We start from the raw sequence: 21,334 nt of genomic DNA on the forward strand, positions 1-21,334 counted from the left end.
AAACACATTTTCACAGTCATTTTATAAGAAGTAAAAAATATTTTATTCCAACTTTATGGGCAACTGTGTATGACATGACTGTATCTGTTCTAAATATTGGCAAGCAATAATAACATCTAACCAACCAACTTTTTTTTCCTTTTTTACATTTTTTTTTTTTTTACATCAGTTCTTTTTGGACATGGATGATTTTGTTCGCAACAAATTAACCGAATGGGGTTTCAGCGACTTGATACAGAGATTTAAAGGTAATGTATTGCCATGTTTCCTTGTTAAACACAGATTGAATGAAATATGACCTGCTAATCCTAAATCACTTATATGTTTACTAATCTAGGCATGAACATGATTCAAGGTTACTTTCCTTCATTGGCATATATTTTATATTATTTTAAAAACAACTATGAGAGCAGTAGAAACAAATCCATTGAAATTGTGTTTGTGCAGGATGGGGATGAGGTAGAAAACATAATTAGATTGAGAGACTTTGCAGAATTTTATTGATTATTGAGATGAAATGCTTTACACAAACAGGACAAGAATTTTGAAACCTTACATCATGTTGAGTTCATGAAACCAAATTATTCTTTGTGAACAATTCATGGTATATAAATGTATTTGTTCAACATGCATATTGCCTTGTCTCATAACCAAAGGATTTTTATGAATGACTATGTAAAATTATTATGCTAGACAGTTTTTTGTATTTAAATAAAACATTATACATAATGATGTCTTTTTTTTATTGCAGATGAAGAAATTGACCAGGAGGCTCTGGGCTGTCTTGATGATCATGAAATTGAAAAGTTGATCAGTACAGCAGGAAAAAGGATAAAATTCAAGAAGAAACTTAAGTTGTTTCAGGTATTTTTTACACCAGGAAGAAAATGTACACAAATATTGTATTGTTTTCTTTCAAATTCCATCTGTGAATTTTGGAGTAAGAGGTGCTCCTTTTCCTGTACTGTAATATTTGTTTTAACACCAACCATTTGTCATAATCTAATGCATTTAATGCTGTTAAAGGTGACGTATGTAGGATTGTGGCCAAAACTGGTACTGCAATCACATTCAAAATATTGTAGAGTGTGGTATCCTCTCCGCCTCCCCCCAGGCTAGGGGTTGCCAGATCCAGCATGAGCGTCTACTACTAGTGTTTCCACTGATCCTTGCCACCACACCATAAATTTCATTAAAAAAATCATCACCAGACTTATTCTACATAAGTATAATACAGACCTGATCAAAATCTTAAGACCAGTTGAAAAATAGCTAGAATTTACCTTTTGCACATTTGGATCTTAATGAGGTTTTAAGTAGAGCTACAATATACAAAAGCAAGAAGGGGGAGTGAGACAAAAAGCACTTTGAAAAAGTAATTTATTGAAAACAACAAGTAAACTGAAATAGGCTGTTTATCAGCTGATCAAAAGTTTAAGACCATCGCTCAAAAAATTACAAAAAACTCTCCAAACCAGAACAAAAAATTTTCTCAGTAGGACTCAGTAATGAGTAGCTCCACCGTTCTTGTTAATCACTTCAAAAATTTGTTTGGGCATGCTTGATGCGAGTGTTTCCAGGAGGCTGGTGGGAGCATTGCTTCAAGTGGGGAAGATGGCTTCACGAAGGGCATCAACTGTGTGGAACTGATGGCCATTTTTATAAACTTCCCTTGCCATCCATCTCCAAATGTTCTCTATGGGATTTAAATCAGGGGAACATGCGGGATGGTCCAAAAGAGTGATGTTATTCTCCCAGAAGAAGTCCTTTGTCAAGCGAGCATTGTGAACTGCAGCGCTGTCCTGTTTTTAAACCCAGCTGTTACCACACAGACGAGGGCCCTCAGTCATGAGGGATGCCCGCTGCAACATCTGCACGTAACCAGCCGCCGTTTGACGACCCTGCACCACCTGAAGCTCCAGTGTTCCACTGAATGAAAAAGCACCCCAGATCATGATGGACCCCCCTCCACTGTGCCGGGTAGAAAACATCTCAGGTGGGATCTCCTTGTCATGCCAGTAACGTTGGAAGCCATCTGGACCGTCAAGGTTAAATTTTTTCTCATCAGAGAATAAAACTTTTTTCCACCTTTCAGTGTCCCATGTTTGATGCTCCCTGGCAAAGTCTAAACGGGCAGTTTTGTGGCATTGTAGGAGACGAGGTCTTTGAATTTGTTTTTTGTTTTTGAAATCCTTTTCCCGCAGATGCCGTCTGATGGTTATTGCGCTGCAGTCGGCACCAGTAAAGGCCTTAATTTGGGTCGAGGACCGCCCTGTGTCTTGACGGACAGTCAATCGGATCCTCCGGCTCAGCGCAGGTGTAATTTTTTTGGGTCTACCACTTGACTTTTTTGTTCCATAATGCTCAGGATCTGTCAAAAAATTTAGAATGACTGTCTTACTGCGTCCAACCTCAGCAGCAATGGCACGCTGCGAGAGGCCTTGCTTATGCAGCTCGACGATCCGACCACGTTCAAGAAGAGAAAGCTTCTTAGCTTTAGCCATCAGGAGGGCATGACCGTGTGAATGCCCGACAGAAAATGAGAATTTTGAGCAGATTTTGGCTTTTATAGCCTGCGGTCTTAAACTTTTGATCAGCTGATAAACAGCCTATTTCAGTTTACTTGTTGTTTTCAATAAATTACTTTTTCAAAGTGCTTTTTGTCTCACTCCCCCTTCTTGCTTTTGTATATTGTAGCTCTACTTAAAACCTCATTAAGATCCAAATGTGCAAAAGGTAAATTCTAGCTATTTTTCAACTGGTCTTAAGATTTTGATCAGGTCTCTATATAATAGGTGAGGACAAATGTCCTGCCCACTCAAATGAAAATTTGAGAAGATTCAGGAGATAGGGAAAAGGTAAACGAGCCTTAAGATTCACTTTTACTTCCACGAAGTACAAGCGACATGGATCGCTACCGTACCCCCCCCCCCCCCCGTCGGATTACACACTGCTGCATGAAGAGGTCACTTCCACAGAAAACACTGTACTACAAGGGGCTACCATGGCAAGCGACAAGTCCCACACTGGTACCCAGTCTCTTCACCAGTCCCGGACCGACAGTCTCATACAGCAGCCCGGCCCCGGGAGAACACACCAACGGTCTGAGACCGTGTGAAGAGACCGCGGCCCCGGCTCTCAGTGGTTCTTACCACGTGGTCAGACTAGCTGGCGTCGGTCTTCAAATTCTTCTCTGCTTCCATCCATCTCCATGTTTCAAAAGCATCTCCTATTCATATCTTTGTTTTGTTTCTCACTTTGTCACGACGTATTGGGGAATAATAAGAGGCCTTTTAGGTTTATTAATGTCAGACATTTATGATAAGAAATGTTGCAGCTGCAGCTCAGTGGGAACTGGCAACCTGGATGCTGAAAGGCTTCTGACTCTGTGACTGGAAGACAGGTGATGGGTGGAGCATCAGACCAAAACACACAGTGACAACATAAACATCATTTTGGGGCTGACACTGAGCTTTTCAAATGCAAATATTCTGGCTGGACTACTACTGTTAGTGATATCAGTATTTGAAATGAACATGATTCCTTAATGTCTGGTGACAGTCAAGGCCATTTTAGAATTATTTAGAACATAATTCCTACATACTGCACCTTTAAATCTCTCGTTTTTTTTGTGTGAAAGTATAATGTGACTTTGCACACTTTTATTTGCAGAGTCAACAGGAGTGTCAGGAACCAGCTCATTCTGCTCAGGTTTGATATACCTTTCCTCTTTACTCACTGTCCCTCATACAAAGTTAAATGTGTGAATCATAAATATGCATTAGATCTTGTAGAATCCTGTTCTAAAAATAAGATTGTGTGAATACAGTTTTTTAGAAGTTTTCCCCAAATACTGTACTGGTTAAAATATTAAAGATTTATGTTCATCTTCAGGTTTTACCTTCAACAAGTAACAGAAGTGAGCCAGGTGAGATGATCCACACTGAATAATAATTGGTGTCCTTTTATTGTCGAGCTAAAAGCATTAATATTTTTATCCCTTTGTGTTGCTTTCATTAATAAAAAAAAGTTGTAAAGAGAAAGTTGGAGCTTCGGATGGAGGAAAACAAAAATCAAACTCCAAATAAACGACAGTGTAACACTGTAACAGGAGCATATGAAGGTATTTATTTCATTAAAAATGTGGTACTTCACACTAATTTATACACTATATATTTTGAGACACATAATTATACAGTTATTGAAGATAGTGGTGCATATTTCCTGCTGAATGTTTTTTTTTTTTTTTTTAATTTTACTTTTACAATGACAGAACACAGAAAATTGGGTGAGGTGAAACGCATCATGAGCACTCTTCATGACAGATTACATAACTATGACAGAACAGAGCTGAATGATTTCCTGAGGTAAGTATATTGCATGCAAAATGTTTTTGCATGTATATTTATCACAGATGTGTTGCTGTGTAGATATGTAGCTGTTTGCTTACCTCCTGAGCTCCACTATTTATCACTTGTTTACCTGATTCCTGACACATCCTGTTTTATTTCCTACTGAACATTTCTAACTCAATTTAACCTCTTACACAGGAACCAAATTTGTGATTTGGAGACAGACAAAAGGGAGATGGTCGGGGTCTTTGGTAAAACCGGGGCTGGAAAGAGCTCTTTGATTAATGCCATCATTGGAGAGAAATATCTTTTGCCATCTGGAAGTGTCAGTGCATGTACTACAGTCATGATTCAAGTGGAGGCTAATATGGAGAACCAAAAATATGAGGCACACATTGAGTTCATCACAAAAGAGGTAAAATGAACTAAATGATGTTTATGTTTACATAAAGCTGTTGAGTATTGGGTTTAATGTAATTGTTTTCATCCTTAGGAGTGGAAGGATGAGTTGTGGTCTTTCAAAAACCTCTCTGGTGACAGTGGAGATGAGGACAGTGACAATGGAGATGAGGAAAATAAATCTACCAGAGATGATGATGAATATTACGACAATGTTGAAAAGCTGACAGCACTTTATGGAGATCAATGGAAAAGCAAATCACCAGAAAACTTGATGGAGGCTAAGTATTTCAAAGACGTCCCTGAATTTCTCCAATCCAAGAAGAAAATTTTGTCATGTAACTTGGTGAGGACCACAAATCATTTTCAATATAAATCACATAATGACAAAGAGGCAGTATTGTGCGTCAGTCACAATTATTCACCATGTCTAGTCTTGCTTTGCATCAACATATATTTTAATATTTGATTTACTGATTCTACATTTGTTTGACTGTTGTGTGCAGCCCGAAGAGCTATCTGCAAAATATCTGAAATACACAAGAAGTGGGTCAACAAAAGAAAACAGTGGAGAAGTAGAGAGGTGTTATTGGCCTCTGGTGAAGTGTGTGACTGTCAAGGTGCCAAATAATGATCTTCTCCAGCATGTCACATTGGTAGATCTTCCTGGAAATGGAGACCGTAACAAGAGCAGAGATCAAATGTGGAGAAGGGTAATTCATTATATATGAGCTTTAGTTCACTGGGAATCAATAATTCACCTACATGTTATTACAGGTTACTTTTTTAAAGCTTGATGTTCTTTCAGATTGTTGGAAGTTGCTCTACTGTGTGGATAGTGGCTGAAATAAACCGAGCAGCAACAGAGACAGAAAGCTGGGAGATCCTGAAAAGTGCCTGTAGCCTCATGGGAAATGGTGGCGAATGTCAGAACATTCACTTTATCTGCACTAAGACTGATGATATAGATGAAGAGTAAGTAGTACCCTTTAAAATATCAGACAACTCTCCTTTTTGTTTTAATTAATTTGAGTATACTTTCAATATGTTTATTTAATTGAATTACTGTTGTAATATTGTTTGTAGTAGTTGTTAACTCAGATGTGTCAAGTTTTCTATGTCCTTTAATTCTTTATCATACTGTGCAATTCATGAAAATATCTACGATTTTGTTTTGTTTATGAGTACCAAATCATTTCATATGAAACTATTAAAATAAAGTATGCACTTTTCTAACAAATAACACAGTTAAATGAAAAGGATGCAGACTTATAGATACATGTTTTGCAGCTCAGATGCAGATGTTGGCCGTCGCATATTTAAGAGGAATATGGAAGCTAAGGACAAAGTGAGGCAGGAGTTCAACAAACTAAAAGATGTTAAAGTGGGTATTTTACAGAAAAATCTAGAATAAACTCAACCTCCAAACTAGAATAAACCCTATCTCTTTTTATCATTGTTTCAGAAACAATTCAGGGATGACTGCTTCACAGTATTCACTGTGAGCGCCAAAGAATTTCTACAGAAAAGACTTCTCAAACCAGAGGAAACTGGTGGGTTGAGTGCCTTGATAAAAATGGTGGATTTGTTTCTTAGTTTTATCTTTTATAATGAATTTTCTTTAAACAATTCACAGTCAAGCAAAATAGTTAATGTACTTAATGTACAGTAACTAAATACTTTATGTAAAATATGTATTTATACAGAAATACCCGAACTTCAGATGTTTCTGCGAAGTCTCAATGACCAGCACTCAGAAACACTGAACTATGTGTTTGGAGCCTATGGGATTCTCTCTCTGATGAAGACGGCACACTGTGGAGATGTGATCATTTACACTTACATTAATCCATAAAGAACACATTCTGTTTTGAAAGGTTACATTCTCTAATAGTGTTTGTAGATGTAATAATGCTCATGCAGTGATTATTTTTGTTGGTTTCAGGCTGCCAGAAAAATGTCAGTGTGTGCAGAGCTTATGGAAAATATAACATGTGAGAAAGAAAAAGTCAGAAAACCCATGGAGGACGCTTATGAAGGTTTTAAAAAACACCTCCATACAAGTGTTGAAAAATCAAAAGAGTCTTGTGAAAAGGCGCTGGAAAAGATGTTATATCGTTCTGTATGTACAGTTTTGTCAGATCAGCCTTTACTTCAGATGAATATCTTTTCTGTTTGAAAATGTTCATGGCATTCATTTGTTTCAGGGAAAAGCAAAGCGTGGTTTTCACAACAAATTGAAACATGCTATGAAGAACAATGGCATCTTCAAACCAGTGAAAAAGACGAAAAAAGGAATCAACATGAACATGACATTGTCTTCACTTCTGTCTGAAAGCATTGATGAGGAGTTCAAAAACGCCTTCCCGTAAGAAATTATTGAGGAACTAAAACCATGTTACACTTTGAAGTACATACATATTTAAAATATGAACAGAAACGTGTCATTATACAAGTTTTAGGTGCCAGAGTTTTTTTTGTTTGTTTGTTTGTTTGTTTTTTAATATTCAATTTTGATTTCAAGATTTCAAAAAGATGTCTGTTTAATTCAGTTATGTTACTTGTTGCAATATTGTGACTTTCAGGCTCAAAGGGAAATAAAAGGTAAAACAGAGTCTGTTTGGTTTACAGTTCAGTTTGTTATTACATTTCAGGAATGATGGGAATTCGGGTCCATTCTACGGAGCTATCAGTGACTTTACACTTTACACAGAGAAACTGAGTCAAAACTACAAGGATGTTGAACTGCAGCTGATATTTCTCAAGACAGAGGTAAAAGATCATGTCTTCATGTCCTTAAATCTATTATCAAGCAGGTATAGAACTGGCATGATGCACAACATTCAGTTAGAATGTTTAAAAAACATCTCGACTTTAAGATAATCTACACTTTGGGGTTTTTCTCCAAGGAAGAAAAAATGAAGGCAAAACTCTGCAGAATCACCCGGCATCGCAAGAAAACAATCTACAATAGTCTGACTGAGACAATTGAGGAAACAATGCGAGAATGCTATACAAGTAAGAGTTTCAAGATAACATCTAACCCCATAATAAAATGCATTTACATCTTTCATGGTTCTATAAAACATTATTTAATGAAAATATATAATATTGATGTATAATTGCAGGAGCAGCAGAGGTCAGAGGCAAAGAAAGTCTTAATAAAATGAGGGAAATTATTCAGAACCATGTACGTGCATCAAAGGCCACTATGTTTGACTTGGCCAAGGATGATATGTTGACCCAACTGAGAGAACTGATGGTTTGTTTATTTCACAAAATGTGCAGTTATTGTGATGTAGTGTTATGATAAAAATACACAAAGTAATATTTGTCCATGTGAATAATGAGTAATGGAGGTTTTTTGATGCTGAAATAGGGGGACATCTTGAAAACATTGACGGACACTATGCAGAGATCCATAGAGCTGTCACTGAAGACGAATGACAACTCAATCCCAGGTAGAGGAAACGTTTCAAAATAAAAGATTATTTACTGATTATATAAATATATGTATGGATACTGTAGATATGAGTAAAAAAAATGGCTTTAAGATGATGTAAATGTTGAAACAGGTCTTGCATTTCATTAATTATTTAATAATAATTTGTATTTTCTTTTTTTCAGATGTTTCAGCTGAACATTCTAAAGTGGAGAGTTACTACAAAGAGCTGAAAGGCCCAGATGAAGAGACTTCCTTACTCTGGTAAAACTTAATGCTCTGTTCTCTACACCAAGTGCTACTGTAGTTAATGCAGCCCCTTGAACTCTGCACTATATGATTATCACACACTCCTGTCACTGCCAGATACACTGATCAGCCATAACATTATGACCACTGACAGGAAAAGTGCCTCGATATCGCCTGTCTTTGGGTCAGTGTTTAGCCCTCAAAACTGAGGTGTTGAAAACAGTTCAAATGGGAAAACATTAGGATCTGAGTAAAACTGATAAGGGACCATTTGTGATCTCTAGATGATTTGGTCAGAGCATCACCAACACTGAAGGTCTGCGGTCTGCAATGGTTAGTATTACCTACCAAAAGTGGTCTAATGAAGTACAACTGGAGCTTAACACAAACAGGTATCTGCATGTCACACAAAAGCATTTAATCCATGGAGACCCCACATCGCAATTTACAGGATCTGCCACTAGTGTGTTGGTACCAAATATGAGAACACTTTTACAGACCTTGTAGAGTCCAGGCCACTAGGCCACTCATCAAGTCCTGCAATTTTGGAGGTCTTCTGATTCAGGATCATTCATTTAAGTCCCTTGGGCAAATGTAAGGACCTGTTATGCTGCTTCCAATATATTAAGACTAAATGTTTGCATGCTGATAGGTGCCATTGTAATGAGATGATCAACATAATTTCCACTTAACCTGTCAGGGCTAATAGAGTCATGGCTGATTGAAATTAATCTAATTTACACCCTGTCCACATGAATACAGATATTTTTCTGAGCTGGTATTTTCTTCTGCAACCTTCATTTTACAAAATACACTATACTGCCAAAAGTATTCACTCACCTGCCTTAACTCGCATATGAATTTCAGTGACATCCCATTCCTAGTCTATGGGGCTCAATATGACGTCAGTCCACCCTTTGGAGCTATAACAGCTTCAACTCTTCTGGGAAGGCTGTCCACAAGGTTTAGGAGTGTGCTCATGGGAATTTTGGACCATTCTTCCAGAAGCGCATTTGTGAGGTCACACACTGATGTTGGACAGAAGGCCTGGCTCTCAGTCTCTGCTCTAATTCATCCCAAAGGTGTTCTATCAGGTTGAGGTCAGGACTCTGTGCAGGCCAGTCCAGTTCATCCACACCAGACTCTGTCATCCATGTCTTTATGGACCTTGCTTTGTGCACTGGTGCACAGTCATGTTGGAAGAGGAAGGGGCCAGCTCCAAACTGTTCCCACAAAGTTGGGAGCATGGAATTGTCTAAAATGTCTTGGTATGCTGAAGCATTCACAGTTCCTTTCACTGGAACTAAGGGGCCAAGCCCAGCTCCTGAAAAACAACCCCACACCATAATCCCCCCTCCACCAAACTTTACACTTGGCACAATGCGGTCCCACAAGCATTGTTCTCCTGGCGACCGCCAAACCCAGACCCGTCCATCAGATTGCCAGATGGAGAAGTGCGATTGGTCACTCCAGAGAAGGCGCCTCCACTGCTCTAGAGTCCAGTGGCGGCGTGCTTTACACCACTGCATCCGGCGCTTTGCATTGCACTTGGTGATGTATGGCTTGGATGCAGCTGCTCGGCCACAGAAACCCATTCCATGAAGCTCTCTGCGCACTGTTCTGGAGCTAATCTGAAGGCCACATGAAGTTTGGAGGTCTGTAGCGATTGACTCTGCAGAAAGTTGGCGACCTCTTTACACTATGCGCCTCAGCATCCGCTGACCCCGCTCTGTCAGTTTACGTGGCCTACCACTTTGTGGCTGAGTTGCTGTCGTTCCCAAACACTTCCACTTTCTTAAAATACAGCTGACAGTTGACTGTGGAATATTTAGGAGCGAGGAAATTTCACCACTGGATTTGTTGCACAGGTGGCATCCTATCACAGTTCCACACTGGAATTCACTGAGCTCCTGAAAGCGACCCATTCTTTCACAAATGTTTGTCAAAGCAGTCTGCATGCCTAGGTGCTTGATTTTATACACCTGTGGCCATGGAAGTGATTGGAACACCTGATTCTGATTATTTGGATGGGTGAGTGAATACTTTGGCAATATAGTGTATCTCTATCCACACTACAATGCAAAATCAACTACAAACTAGTGCAAAATGCTCTGACAAACTATTGTGTCAGACAAACATTAAACTTGATCCTAATAGATGTAGCAGAGTTTAGCCTGTCATGGAGATGAGTTACAAAAACAGGTTAAGTAATAAACCCACTCAAAGTGTGGGTTCAGTTGTGTCAAAGTGTGTTTTTTACATTATGTAGTATTTTAATGTGTATTTTTTTTGTGGTTTGAGGGGTCATTACAATATTCAATGTTGGGCCTGTCAAATGTCACCTTTTGAAAATCTCTGTTTTTGTGACGTCGAACACTGTTTATGTGTGGACAAGAGGCCCAAATGTTGAAAAAAAAGTATGTTTTTTTTTTTTTTTTTGGCAAATATCCACAGTAGTCTGGAAAGGGCAGCAGACACAAGCAATGCATCAGCACTAGATAATCAATGTCACGTTATCTTACTAGGATAAAAAAATGTTTTAAGGAGTCCAAATGATAAACTATTGTTGTAAATTGTTAAGAAGGAAAACACAGGGGGAGGGGGGTCTGCCCGCACCCCCTGTTTCCTGGATGCCGTGTAGGGCGGGGGGCCCCGGGGAAGGGGGGTTGGAACATTGGCTTGGGGCTCACCTGGCTGCATTGCGAGGGGGGTGCTGCCCTCTGATGAATAATGTGTGCGCATGGGGATTGTGGTCGGGGGGGGGGGGGGGGGGGGGGGGGGGTGCTGGGATAGCCGCTCTCTTGCCCACCACAGGTCGTGGTGGAACCAGGAAAGATGTGTGTATGCGGGCATTGGGGGTGTGGCGGTTGCTGGTGGGGTGGTGGACCGTTGTGGGGTTCCTGGTGGCTGGTGTTGCCGCTCTGGGCTGCAGTTGGTGCTTGGGGGGATTCGTGGCGGTGCTGCTCGCTGCCGGGGGGGGGGGGGCTGGCGGCGCTCCGGATACGCGTGTCTGGTGCGTGCAGGTGTGTGCGCAGGTGGGTGGAGGGTTGTTGATGGGTGTGGGTACATGTGTGGGTATGTGTGTACATGTAGATGTGTACGTGTGGGCGTGCATGTGGGTAGGTGGGTGTATGGGCATGGGTGGAGGTGTGTGTGTGAATGATCAAACATGTGGGATGGGTGGTGTGTATGTCTGGGAGTCAGTGGGTGTGTGCGCATATGCTTGTGTGGGTGAGTGGAGGACGGGAGGGTGTGTGGGGTTTGGGGGTTGGGCTTGGTGGGATGGGGGGATGGGCCTCCGGGCACCCGGGGCACTTGGCTGTGGCATCGGGGTGCGCACTGGCCTACAGTGGGTGGCTGTCTGGGCCAGCCTGGCCGCCCGGTGTGCTGGGTGGGACCCCTGCCTGGGGAGACGGGTGGCACCTGGGCTCGTGGGGCTCGGGGACCAGCGCCTTGCCTGCCCCTGGGTGGCCGGCGGCTGGGTGGCAGCTGGCGTCCCTGGCCCCCTGGGGCCTGTGCTCAGCTGCTGTGGGGCCTCTGGTGGGGGTTCTCCCTCGACCATCTTCGGGGCAGGCACACTGTTGCCTCTTGGGGGGGGGGGGGGGCTGGATTCCCCCCTCTCTGTGGTGTCTGCTGGATGGCCAGGTCTTGGGGCCCTCTTGGTCGGTCCCTGATCCTTGGAGGGAGTGCGGTTGCAGTTGCATGTCTGTGTTCTTCACCTCAGTCTGTTTGCCTGGTTCACTCTGTCACAGCAGACGAATGTGAACAACTGATGTTGTGTGGATTTGTTTCTGGTATTATTTGTGCGAACGTGGTACACGATATTTTGTTCATGCTTTCTTTTCTTATATTCATCATTTCGTAGGTCTTATGTATTTCATTGTTGTTGTTGTTGTTGTTGTTTTTTTTTCTTTGTAGTTTTGTTTGTTTTGTTTTTTTTCTCTCTCTTCTGCCCAGTTTACTCAGTTCTGGTTGTAGTTATTGTTACCATTATAATTGTCTCCATGGTTGTTACTGTTTGTATTGTTGATACTTTCTTGTGAGGGTCTTCGCCACCTTCTTCTCTCTTGTTCTCTCCACTTCTTCTACCCCCAGATTACCAGATTAATGACTGTTTTGACCATAGTTTGGTGAGAATTTCCTTCCATCCTTATTTTAAGGTCAAGCTGACCTGACACACACACCGCTTTACCAGAAATTGCTCAATCTCAGGAAACAGACACACACTTAAGGCTTATCAAAACAGTACATGTGACACTGGACAGATGGTGGAATTGATACTAACAGAGAGGAAAATGAGAATCACAATATTAAAGTATTCTTTTTACCTTCAAATACCATTTTAAATACCACATTATTGTTTAACACATTGTGTGACAAAGTTTTTTTGTTTTTTTTTTTCACTACACTAGGCCTGACATGTTGGATGACTCATTGGATTCACCTGGTCCAGCTGCAGCAGCAGAGACGTCAGACTTCAGATTTCATTGAAACTCATCATGTCCTCACCATGTCTGACTGTTTTAGGGAAAACAAACAAGACAATCTGATTAGCTGCAGGTTTTGCTGCCATACCTAGGCTGTGGAGTTGCTATCAATCACTCTTATTAACATATGTTGTATTATGGCATTATTTTAATGTTTACTTTTTTTGTTAGAATGGGTTTGTGTGGGAGTTTCAATAGCATGCAGAAACTTCCTGTTTTGTAGAATTGTGCTTAGTGAGATGTTTTTCTTTGTATAAACACAGCCTGGGCAAAAAAACAACAACAAAAAAACCTGGATTTAACTAAACAAGTAGTTCAGAACCATCCAAATACATACATTTTTTGAAACTATATAATGGGAAATACTATAGGTTTAGGGTTAGCGTTAGGGTTAAGGACTTTTACGTATTCATGTAATAATGACAAAGGGATGTTTCCTTCCTGCAGACTTTCCTGTAGTTTGCATACATTTTAACTCATATAAACTCTGCAGTTTGATGTAGACATTAAAAATAACCTATAAAAACTTATCTGTGGTTTGTTCTTTTCCAATAAGCAGACCCTGACAAAGATAGAACCATCATTCACTTACAAGTCTAAATACTTCCTTTTTCACAGCATTTGCTTTTACAAATTTGACAGTTTTTATCATTTGAATATGTTTTCATGACTTTGTCCTGCTCAGTGTCTGTTGGTGGCTCTTGAATTTCCCTGAACTGTTTGAACATTGAACACATGAAATCGCTTAGAGTCAAAACATCCTGATGGTTTTGACCCCTCTGTCATCAGTCATAGGGGCAGAGTTGTACCCTGTCTGTCAACATGATAGCTCACCAAATCATCTGATCTCCTTCATGTTTGAATTTTACTTATGACTTGTGAAGCTCTTTGATAAGTTCTTTGGGCGTTGACCTTGACCTTCATTTTCAAGGTGAAATTGGAGTTGACACATCAAATTCGGGCCACAATGTTGATCTACATTTTTCAGGTCTTTTGGGGTCAGTGCAGGGTCATGAGGGCAGATAGGAGAAAGCAGAACAGATGAGGAGAGGAGACAGTGATACTGGTAGGGGAGCAGTGAGCACCAGGAGTATAGGTGCAGGACAGCCCTCATTGTCAAAAGGGGTGGACGAGGGTCAGTACAATGGTCAAAGTGAGCATTAAAAGTATGTTTTAATGGAATTATCTACAATGTGTAAAAACAAAAACATTGCTAACTGCAAAATGGTGGCTTCAATATGCATTTACAGTGATCCCTTGCCAATTCACGCTTTAAGTTCCGCGGTTTTAGTTATTCACAGATTTTTCAGAAATATTCATCAAAAAATAAAAAATCAAGAAAAAAATCCACCCCACAGCAGACGAGAGGCCGCAGCTGCCAGAGAGAGAGAGAGAGAGAGAGAGAGAGAGAGAGAGAGAGAGAGAGAATGTAGAAATGTCAGTTCATGCATGTACGTGTGTTTGTGTGTGTTGATGCTCAAGACCAAAGAGAGAGAGAGAGAGAGAGAGAGAACTGATTCGTTTCTTGTGTGTATGAGAGGAAAAGAGCTGGGAGTAAATGTGCGTGTGTTCGTGTGTACGTATACGATGGATAAGCGTCACGAATGAAGAGAGGAGAGAGTACGTATCAGCTGTTAGTACGTATGCACGTGTGTGTGTTTTCTTTACTTTCTACATTCTTTTCTTTCAGATGTTTTACAGTACGTACATGCAGTGGTGCAGCTTGCCATTAGGCAAGGCAGGCAGCTGCTTGGGGCCCCTAAGCCAGCAGGGGCCCCCAAAGGACCAACAGACTTGATACAAACAGTCTAAAGAATAAGTTCACTACACAGCGGCAGTGAGAAGGTGCAGTAACAACTAGCTGTCTCAAATTCTCTGAAGAGGCCCCCTGTGTCCAAATTGCCCCTCCCCCACCTTTATGTGTGTGTGTGTGTGTGTGTGTGTGTGTATATATATATATATATATATATATATATATATATATACACACACACATTTTTTTTGGTTTTTTTTTGCTTGGGGCCCCAGGGGACCCTTTCTGCGCCACTACATACATGTACATGTATCCGATCTATATATATGCATGCATACATGTACTAATCATTGTTTTCTTTTATATATATATCTCATTTATTTCATAATTATTACATTTGCAGTACTTATATACTATTTATAGATACATACATACATGTACCTAGGTCTAGGATAGGCTTGGGGGCTCCGGTTCCAGTTCGCAGTTTTCGATTTTGGCGGGGGCCGCTGGTCCCCGTTAACCACAAAAAATACTATACAGAACAAGAAAAGCACTTGGAGAGCGCAGACCTCCACCAAGAGAGACCCGCCCCACCCCCCCAATCAACACCAAAATTTATTCTTTACTTCCTTGTGCCACTATCAATATTTCCTGAAAATTTCATGAAAATCCATCTATAACTTTTTTAGTTATCTTGCTAACAAACAAACATGCATGCACACAAAGCAAAGTGATCACAATATCTCCTGGTAAAAAAACAAAAAACAAAACTACTACTGTTTTTACTTTTTTAAATCATAATTGTTTTCTGAATGTTAGGGGTGTGAATCAATTCTATTAATGTATGTGCTGTGTTTCTCAATAACCAAATAAAAAATGTGTATTTTGGCTTTTTTGTGGTTGATTGTTTAAGGTTGATGCATGTTGCTGATTAACAACTATTTTTGGGTCTAGCAAAAGCAATATTACTGTGAAGCATTTTAAACATACAGTACAGTCATGAACTTCTTGTGTAGTTCCACCAAGATGTATGGATTATTAATAAAATAAATAATAATTTCAAAGCTATTTATGGTATTATGGTGATTTTACAAATATTTTACAGTAAGCACATTGTGTCTCTCTTTAGTGAGGACTTTTGTGACCAAATCAATGTACAGTACAAACAGAAATCTGAAGCTGAATCAGCATCTTCATGTTTGGCAACAAACCTTTAAATTAGGTGTGTCCTGTCCTGGAGTGGAAAATCACTGCAGGGCAGAGAGTGATGGTTGGGAAGTGAAAGTGAAAATGTTTGACAGTTAAGGGAGTGGAGGGACAGTCAGTAACCACAGCTTTGGAGATAAGCTAACTAATAAATTATGTAACAAAGGAGGAAGCAACCAGAATTTCCATAAAAACTGTCACATGCAGTGACATGTAAACCAGGTAAACCATGTGACACTATTTAGCGCGGGAAGAGAAAAAGCCATAACAAAATATTTACAACACCACAGAGTTGGATTAACTCCCATTCAAAATCAAAGAGACAAAACTGTAAGTATGATTACATGTATATTTGCATCGGTATTGCTGGACTGAACATATTGTTGCACATTTATAGAGAAAACGTGTCTCTGATGTAATCCTTGCTGCTCCTTGGTAGAACAGTGAAGCAAAGCACACACAAGAGTTTCCACATTAAAACCAAACATCTGTAACTGCACAGTTTTTGAATTAGTGACTACATTCAAGTCACCAGCCTTAAATGTTTTCTTGTATGTGGCAAGTGGAAATGAAAATCTGAACTCCAAACTGCTTTAAAACCTCATCATGAGTTCTATGCACATGCCAGGAAGCACTAATCCTTACATGTAACATACCAAAATGTGTCAGCAAAATGAGTCAGCATGAAACTCAGCTAAAAGCTCTTACCAAGCGTTGCCACATGAACAAACAAAAATTAAAACCAATTACATGGCCTCATCAAAAACACAGATTCAAAACAGCACGATAGTTTAAGTTGTTTTGTCTTAGTCTGAGAATGTCAATATGTTCCAGCTTTTCACTAAAGTATTAAACTGCTTACATGGTGTGAAAACATGTTTCTGCAGGATTTGGGTGTATTTATTGTATATCCATCTATTCTACAGTGACGCTGCTTGATGGAGATGTACAGTTTTGTCCGAGATAAATTAACTGAATGGAACCTCAGCCAGTTCATCCAAAGGTTTGAAGGTAACCTAATACTGACCTGGTGGGAATTTACTTCATATTCTTACTACTAATATTGAACAGGTTGGGTTGGGTATTTTCTATATGTGAGAACCAGAAAAGATGAACATTCGATTATGTTTTCATTTCAGATGAAGGTATTGACAAGGAGAGGTTCTTAAGTCTTGGAAATTCAGACAGCCTCAATATGTTGATTCCCAAGATTGGACCAAGAGTGAGATTCAGAATGAGACTCAGGGAACACATACAGGTATTGTACAACTGCCGTATACTGTTTTTTACATGGACATTTGAATAGTGTGCAGGAGTGGAAAGAATAAAAGCTCTTTTAACAAATAACAAACTCAAAGGAAGTTGCTTGAAGAAAAAACAGACTGACAAGATCATCAGAAATATTTTCCTTGAATGCAGCAGAAGTGGAATAATGGAATGTTATTCACATTAAAAAATGGGCTTGTGTTCCTACAGCAGGGTCTCAATCTAAGTTACACTGACAATGAAGAGATGATGGACACTGACACACCTTCAGATCAAGAAGATTGCAGTGAAACGGTTAGTTCTGTGAACAGGCATTCAGACTGTGTTCTCTTTATGCCATAGTTTGACTTTTTTTTTGCAGACCGTGCATATCTCAAACTGATTATCCAGTCATGACATTAGTTGGTTTTAGAAATATTCATCACATCTACAATCAAACACCTTAACTATCATAAATGTGTTCTTATATGCAGGACTCAACACTTTTTTCCTGGTTGGGACAGTCTTCAACAACAGGCACAGATCGTGGCAGTGATGTATTGACATGTCATTCTGTACGTTATTTCACATAGCTACATCACATTGTCTTTAAATCATTGTGTTACTGTACGTTTACAGAAATATTTTGTCTTTGCAGAGTGATGATCCAGTCTATCCTGGTGCAACAGTAAGTCAAAGACAGGGCATACTGGCTGCCATACTGTTCACCCTGCGTCATCATCTTACAGAAACTATGAAGTGTGACCTAATGGCTTTGGTCCATTTTCTCATCCCTAACCTGTTTGATGCATCTAAGAGTCTCTTTGATAAGATTCCTGGCATGTCTATCGAGTTTTACTGCAAAACCTGTCAAAACTACATGGGGAAAAATCCCAGTGATGCTCCTTGTATAAAATGTGGCACAATGTTCAACAGAAAAGCCAGTTTGAAAAGTATGAGCTTCTTCATGTTTACATCACTGAAAGACCTCTTGAAAGACATCCTTAAGTACCATGGCACTAAGCTGCTCCCGAAAACTATCAACCATGGGCAAGATATTAAGGATGTTATGGATGGTAGGATGTACCAGAATCTGCTTAAACAAAAAATACTGGCTGCTGATGACCTTACGCTGTCATGGAATTGTGATGGTTTACACATTTACCCAGATAGACAGTTCTACTCAGTTTAGTCTCTGCAGTTTAGTATCAATGAACTTCCTTATACTTTAAGAAAGGAAAATGTGGCAGTTGCAGGACTTTGGTTTGATTCTAAACATCCTGAGATGAAAGCATTTCTTAAACCTTTCGTAGATGAATGCTGTGATTTAGCTCAAAATCCGTTCCACTGGATGGACAGCAACGGCTCTGTTCACTCCTCAAAAGTCTTCGCCGTGATTTGCTCCTCCGATGCAGAGGCAAGGCCACTCCTTCGAAACTGCAAGAAATTTAATGGTGAACACGGTTGTGACTGGTGTTTACATCCGGGTACAACAGTTGAAAAGGGTTCAGGATCTATGAGATCCTACACATATGATAAAGAAAAGCGAAGGGCACGATCAGATGAAATGTTCAGACATAATGCAGAAACTGCAGACCACACAGGAGAGCCCAACAATGGAGTAAAAGGACATAGTTTGCTCTCTAATATTCCAAAGTTTGACATGGTTTTTGGATTTATCCCAGAGTACATGCACTCAGTTCTTCTTGGTGTGACCAGACAGCTGATGTCTCTGTGGTTGGATCCAAGTAATTCTGCAAAGCCTTGGTTTGTAGGTGAACAGATTTCAGAAATGGACCGCCGTCTTCTTGGTCTAAAGCCACCAGTGGAAATTTCCGAATCTCCACGCTCCCTGAAGTGTAGGGACAGTTGGAAAGCATCTGAGTGGCGAGCGTTCCTTTTGTTTTATGTCATACACGTCCTACCACGTTTCTTGTCGTGCAAGTTTCTTGAACATTTTTTTCTCTTGTCATTTAGTATTCACATTCTACTACAAGAATCAATATCCCAAGATGACCTTCAGTTGGCCCATGACTACTTGGTGCACTTTGTTGTAAACATGAAAGTACTTTATGGTGAAGAAAACGTATCCTTTAACTGTCATCAGTTAATCCACTTATCTAAAAGTGTACTAAACTGGGGCCCTCTCTGGGCTACATCAGCATTCAGTTTTGAGAGAAACAACGGAGCTTTATGGTCTCTGCTTAAAACCAATAATTACAACGCAAAACACGTTACTGAGAAGTTCCACACATGGCAACACATACCCAGACACATTAGTTCTTTAGTTTATAACCATTGTTCAGATTTTAGCAGTTTATTAACCAAGATGTCACCAGGGAATGATGGCAGCGGCTCTTTCAAACCCTTAGGAGAAGCACATCTCCTGGATCTAAAAGAATCCATAAAACTGATGCTAGAAAGACTCTTTAATCGACGAGTTTTTGCCAAATCAGTGGAAACTTATGATAAATTCACTTACAGCCACACTGTTTATCACTCTACAAACTTTGAAAAGTCTGACAAAACAGACTGTGTTATTGAACTTAAAAATGGGTCCTATGGAGAAATGCACATGTTGTTGTTTTTGAAAGAGAACTGTATGTGCACATCCAGCTGTGTGTGCCAGGTCATTCCAGTCATTGTGGTAAACATGTATGTCACCAAACCTGTGGAACTGTTTGGACAAACTGTTCCCTGTAGACCATCGAAGACTGTGTTTGTGACAGCTGAGAGCACAGGACAGCTCAAAGCTTTCTTCTTAGAGAACATCAGATGCAAACGTATGTATGTAAATGGCTTGCTTGTGCCTGTACCAAACACACATGAGAGATATTAGAGTCACCGCAGCTAAAGGACATGTAAATACAGAAGAGCTGTGGGGAAAAATGACACAAATGATGTGAAAGGTGAATAAAATTCTGAAGTTTTCCTGGTTGTAATAGTTGAGGTACTGTTATATTTATTGTAAAAATGTAAATATTATCTTGGCTTCACTCTACCATGTATGGCACAAGGTCATTTGTGCAGGATTATTTGCATTTATGGGTATATTTTGTATCAGCGCCTTTGTAATTAAATAAGTAAGAAAGAAGTTGTCAATAATCTGTCGTTCTTGTCAAGCAAAACTCATGTGATTTGACTTATAAGGTGAGTTTCCATCCAAATGTATACAATTGTGGCTGAACTTTCAGAAATCTGAAAAACGAAAATATAAAAGTGTTAAAAGTTTACCTGTTTATAGTAGCATTACATGTAATAGCATAGACTACCTGAGCTAATCGTAGGATGTATGTGCTTGGCTGTCCTGTCTGCAGTCTACATCTATCTTCTGTTGAAAATGTCTAGTGCATCCTCTTTTAAAACTTAAAAATAATAGGTGAGGCTGTTCACGCTGAGGTTGAATGATTTAGTCAGTATATAAACATCTGAACTGCAGAAGAAAACAAAAGACTATAATTGTTTTAACCTTTTATTTTATTTATGTATGCTTTATTCATCTAGGAAGGTTCCACTGAGATACAACAATTTCACATGTAAACCAACATGACAACATAAGAAGACATAGTAAAGAACCTAAAAATGATCTAGTAACATAAAAGAAGAATGAAATAGTGGTAAAGCAGATAAAGAGGTATGTAGACCCAGCTCCTGAAGACCCAGCTCTTCCGAGAGCACCTCCTATCCTAGCACCTTCAAACATTCCATTTTAAATATTCTAATAAGGTTTTTCCCAGGACAACCACAGATTCTTCCAGGATTATCTCTGGACCTGCTGCGGTGGTCCGGCCTCTTCCCTGCCCTCATCATCACCACTCACTTATCCTCAACCGCCTCCATGTGTCTCCCCCTACTCCCCCCTTCTCCCCCTCTCCCCCAGGCTCTCTCTTCTTTCTCCTTCTCTACCCTCTCTCTTTAACCCCAACTGGTCAAGGCAGACGGCCATCCTCCAGGAGTCTGGGTCTGCTCGAGGTTTCTGCCTGTTAAAGGGAAGTTTTTCCTCGCCACTGTCACCAGTCACAAGTGTTTGCTCCTGGAGGATTCTGTTGGGTTTCAGTAAATTGGCTTAGAGTCTGGTTTTGACCAACTCTATATATATAAGATGTCAAGAGATAACTTTTTTTGTGATCTGGCGCTATATAAATAAAATTTGATTGATTGAGTGATTTAATTGGTTTTCCCCTGTAAGTCGCTTTGGAAA

General features: G+C 39.9%; 2 protein-coding genes across 2 annotated transcripts; both read left to right on the forward strand.

Annotated features, from left to right (window-relative positions):
• Nucleotides 1-172: 172 nt before the first annotated feature.
• Nucleotides 173-13,474, forward strand: LOC115424089 (nuclear GTPase SLIP-GC-like). Its single transcript, XM_030141196.1, has 21 exons — nucleotides 173-248; nucleotides 752-864; nucleotides 3,673-3,711; nucleotides 3,895-3,928; nucleotides 4,031-4,123; nucleotides 4,274-4,367; nucleotides 4,551-4,767; nucleotides 4,846-5,097; nucleotides 5,258-5,464; nucleotides 5,560-5,726; nucleotides 6,042-6,135; nucleotides 6,217-6,304; nucleotides 6,458-6,576; nucleotides 6,697-6,873; nucleotides 6,959-7,119; nucleotides 7,406-7,523; nucleotides 7,661-7,769; nucleotides 7,880-8,013; nucleotides 8,131-8,212; nucleotides 8,379-8,457; nucleotides 12,855-13,474. The coding sequence occupies exons 1-21, from the start codon at nucleotides 182-184 to the stop codon at nucleotides 12,931-12,933; spliced, it is 2,523 nt and encodes an 840-aa protein (XP_029997056.1). The 5' UTR covers nucleotides 173-181; the 3' UTR covers nucleotides 12,934-13,474.
• A 4,219-nt stretch (nucleotides 13,475-17,693) lies between these two features.
• On the forward strand, nucleotides 17,694-20,186 carry LOC115424088 (uncharacterized). The gene is made up of 2 exons (XM_030141195.1): nucleotides 17,694-17,708; nucleotides 17,792-20,186. Exon 2 carries the CDS (start codon nucleotides 18,419-18,421, stop codon nucleotides 19,970-19,972), a length of 1,554 nt encoding a protein of 517 aa, XP_029997055.1. The 5' UTR covers nucleotides 17,694-17,708; nucleotides 17,792-18,418; the 3' UTR covers nucleotides 19,973-20,186.
• The last annotated feature ends 1,148 nt before the right edge of the window (nucleotides 20,187-21,334 follow it).

Source organism: Sphaeramia orbicularis, chromosome 8, assembly GCF_902148855.1.
Source record: "Sphaeramia orbicularis chromosome 8, fSphaOr1.1, whole genome shotgun sequence".
In the NCBI taxonomy this organism is placed as follows: domain Eukaryota; kingdom Metazoa; phylum Chordata; class Actinopteri; order Kurtiformes; family Apogonidae; genus Sphaeramia; species Sphaeramia orbicularis.

Bases quoted from the DNA above. Each gene is read 5' to 3' on its own strand.
- LOC115424088 (XM_030141195.1), top strand. From the start codon at position 18,419: ATGAAAGCATTTCTTAAACCTTTCGTAGATGAATGCTGTGATTTAGCT.
- LOC115424089 (XM_030141196.1), top strand. From the start codon at position 182: ATGGATGATTTTGTTCGCAACAAATTAACCGAATGGGGTTTCAGCGAC. The intron at 5,465-5,559 runs GTAATTCATTAT...ATGTTCTTTCAG, and splicing joins GAGATCAAATGTGGAGAAGG to ATTGTTGGAAGTTGCTCTAC. The intron at 7,524-7,660 runs GTAAAAGATCAT...TTTTTCTCCAAG, and splicing joins TGATATTTCTCAAGACAGAG to GAAGAAAAAATGAAGGCAAA.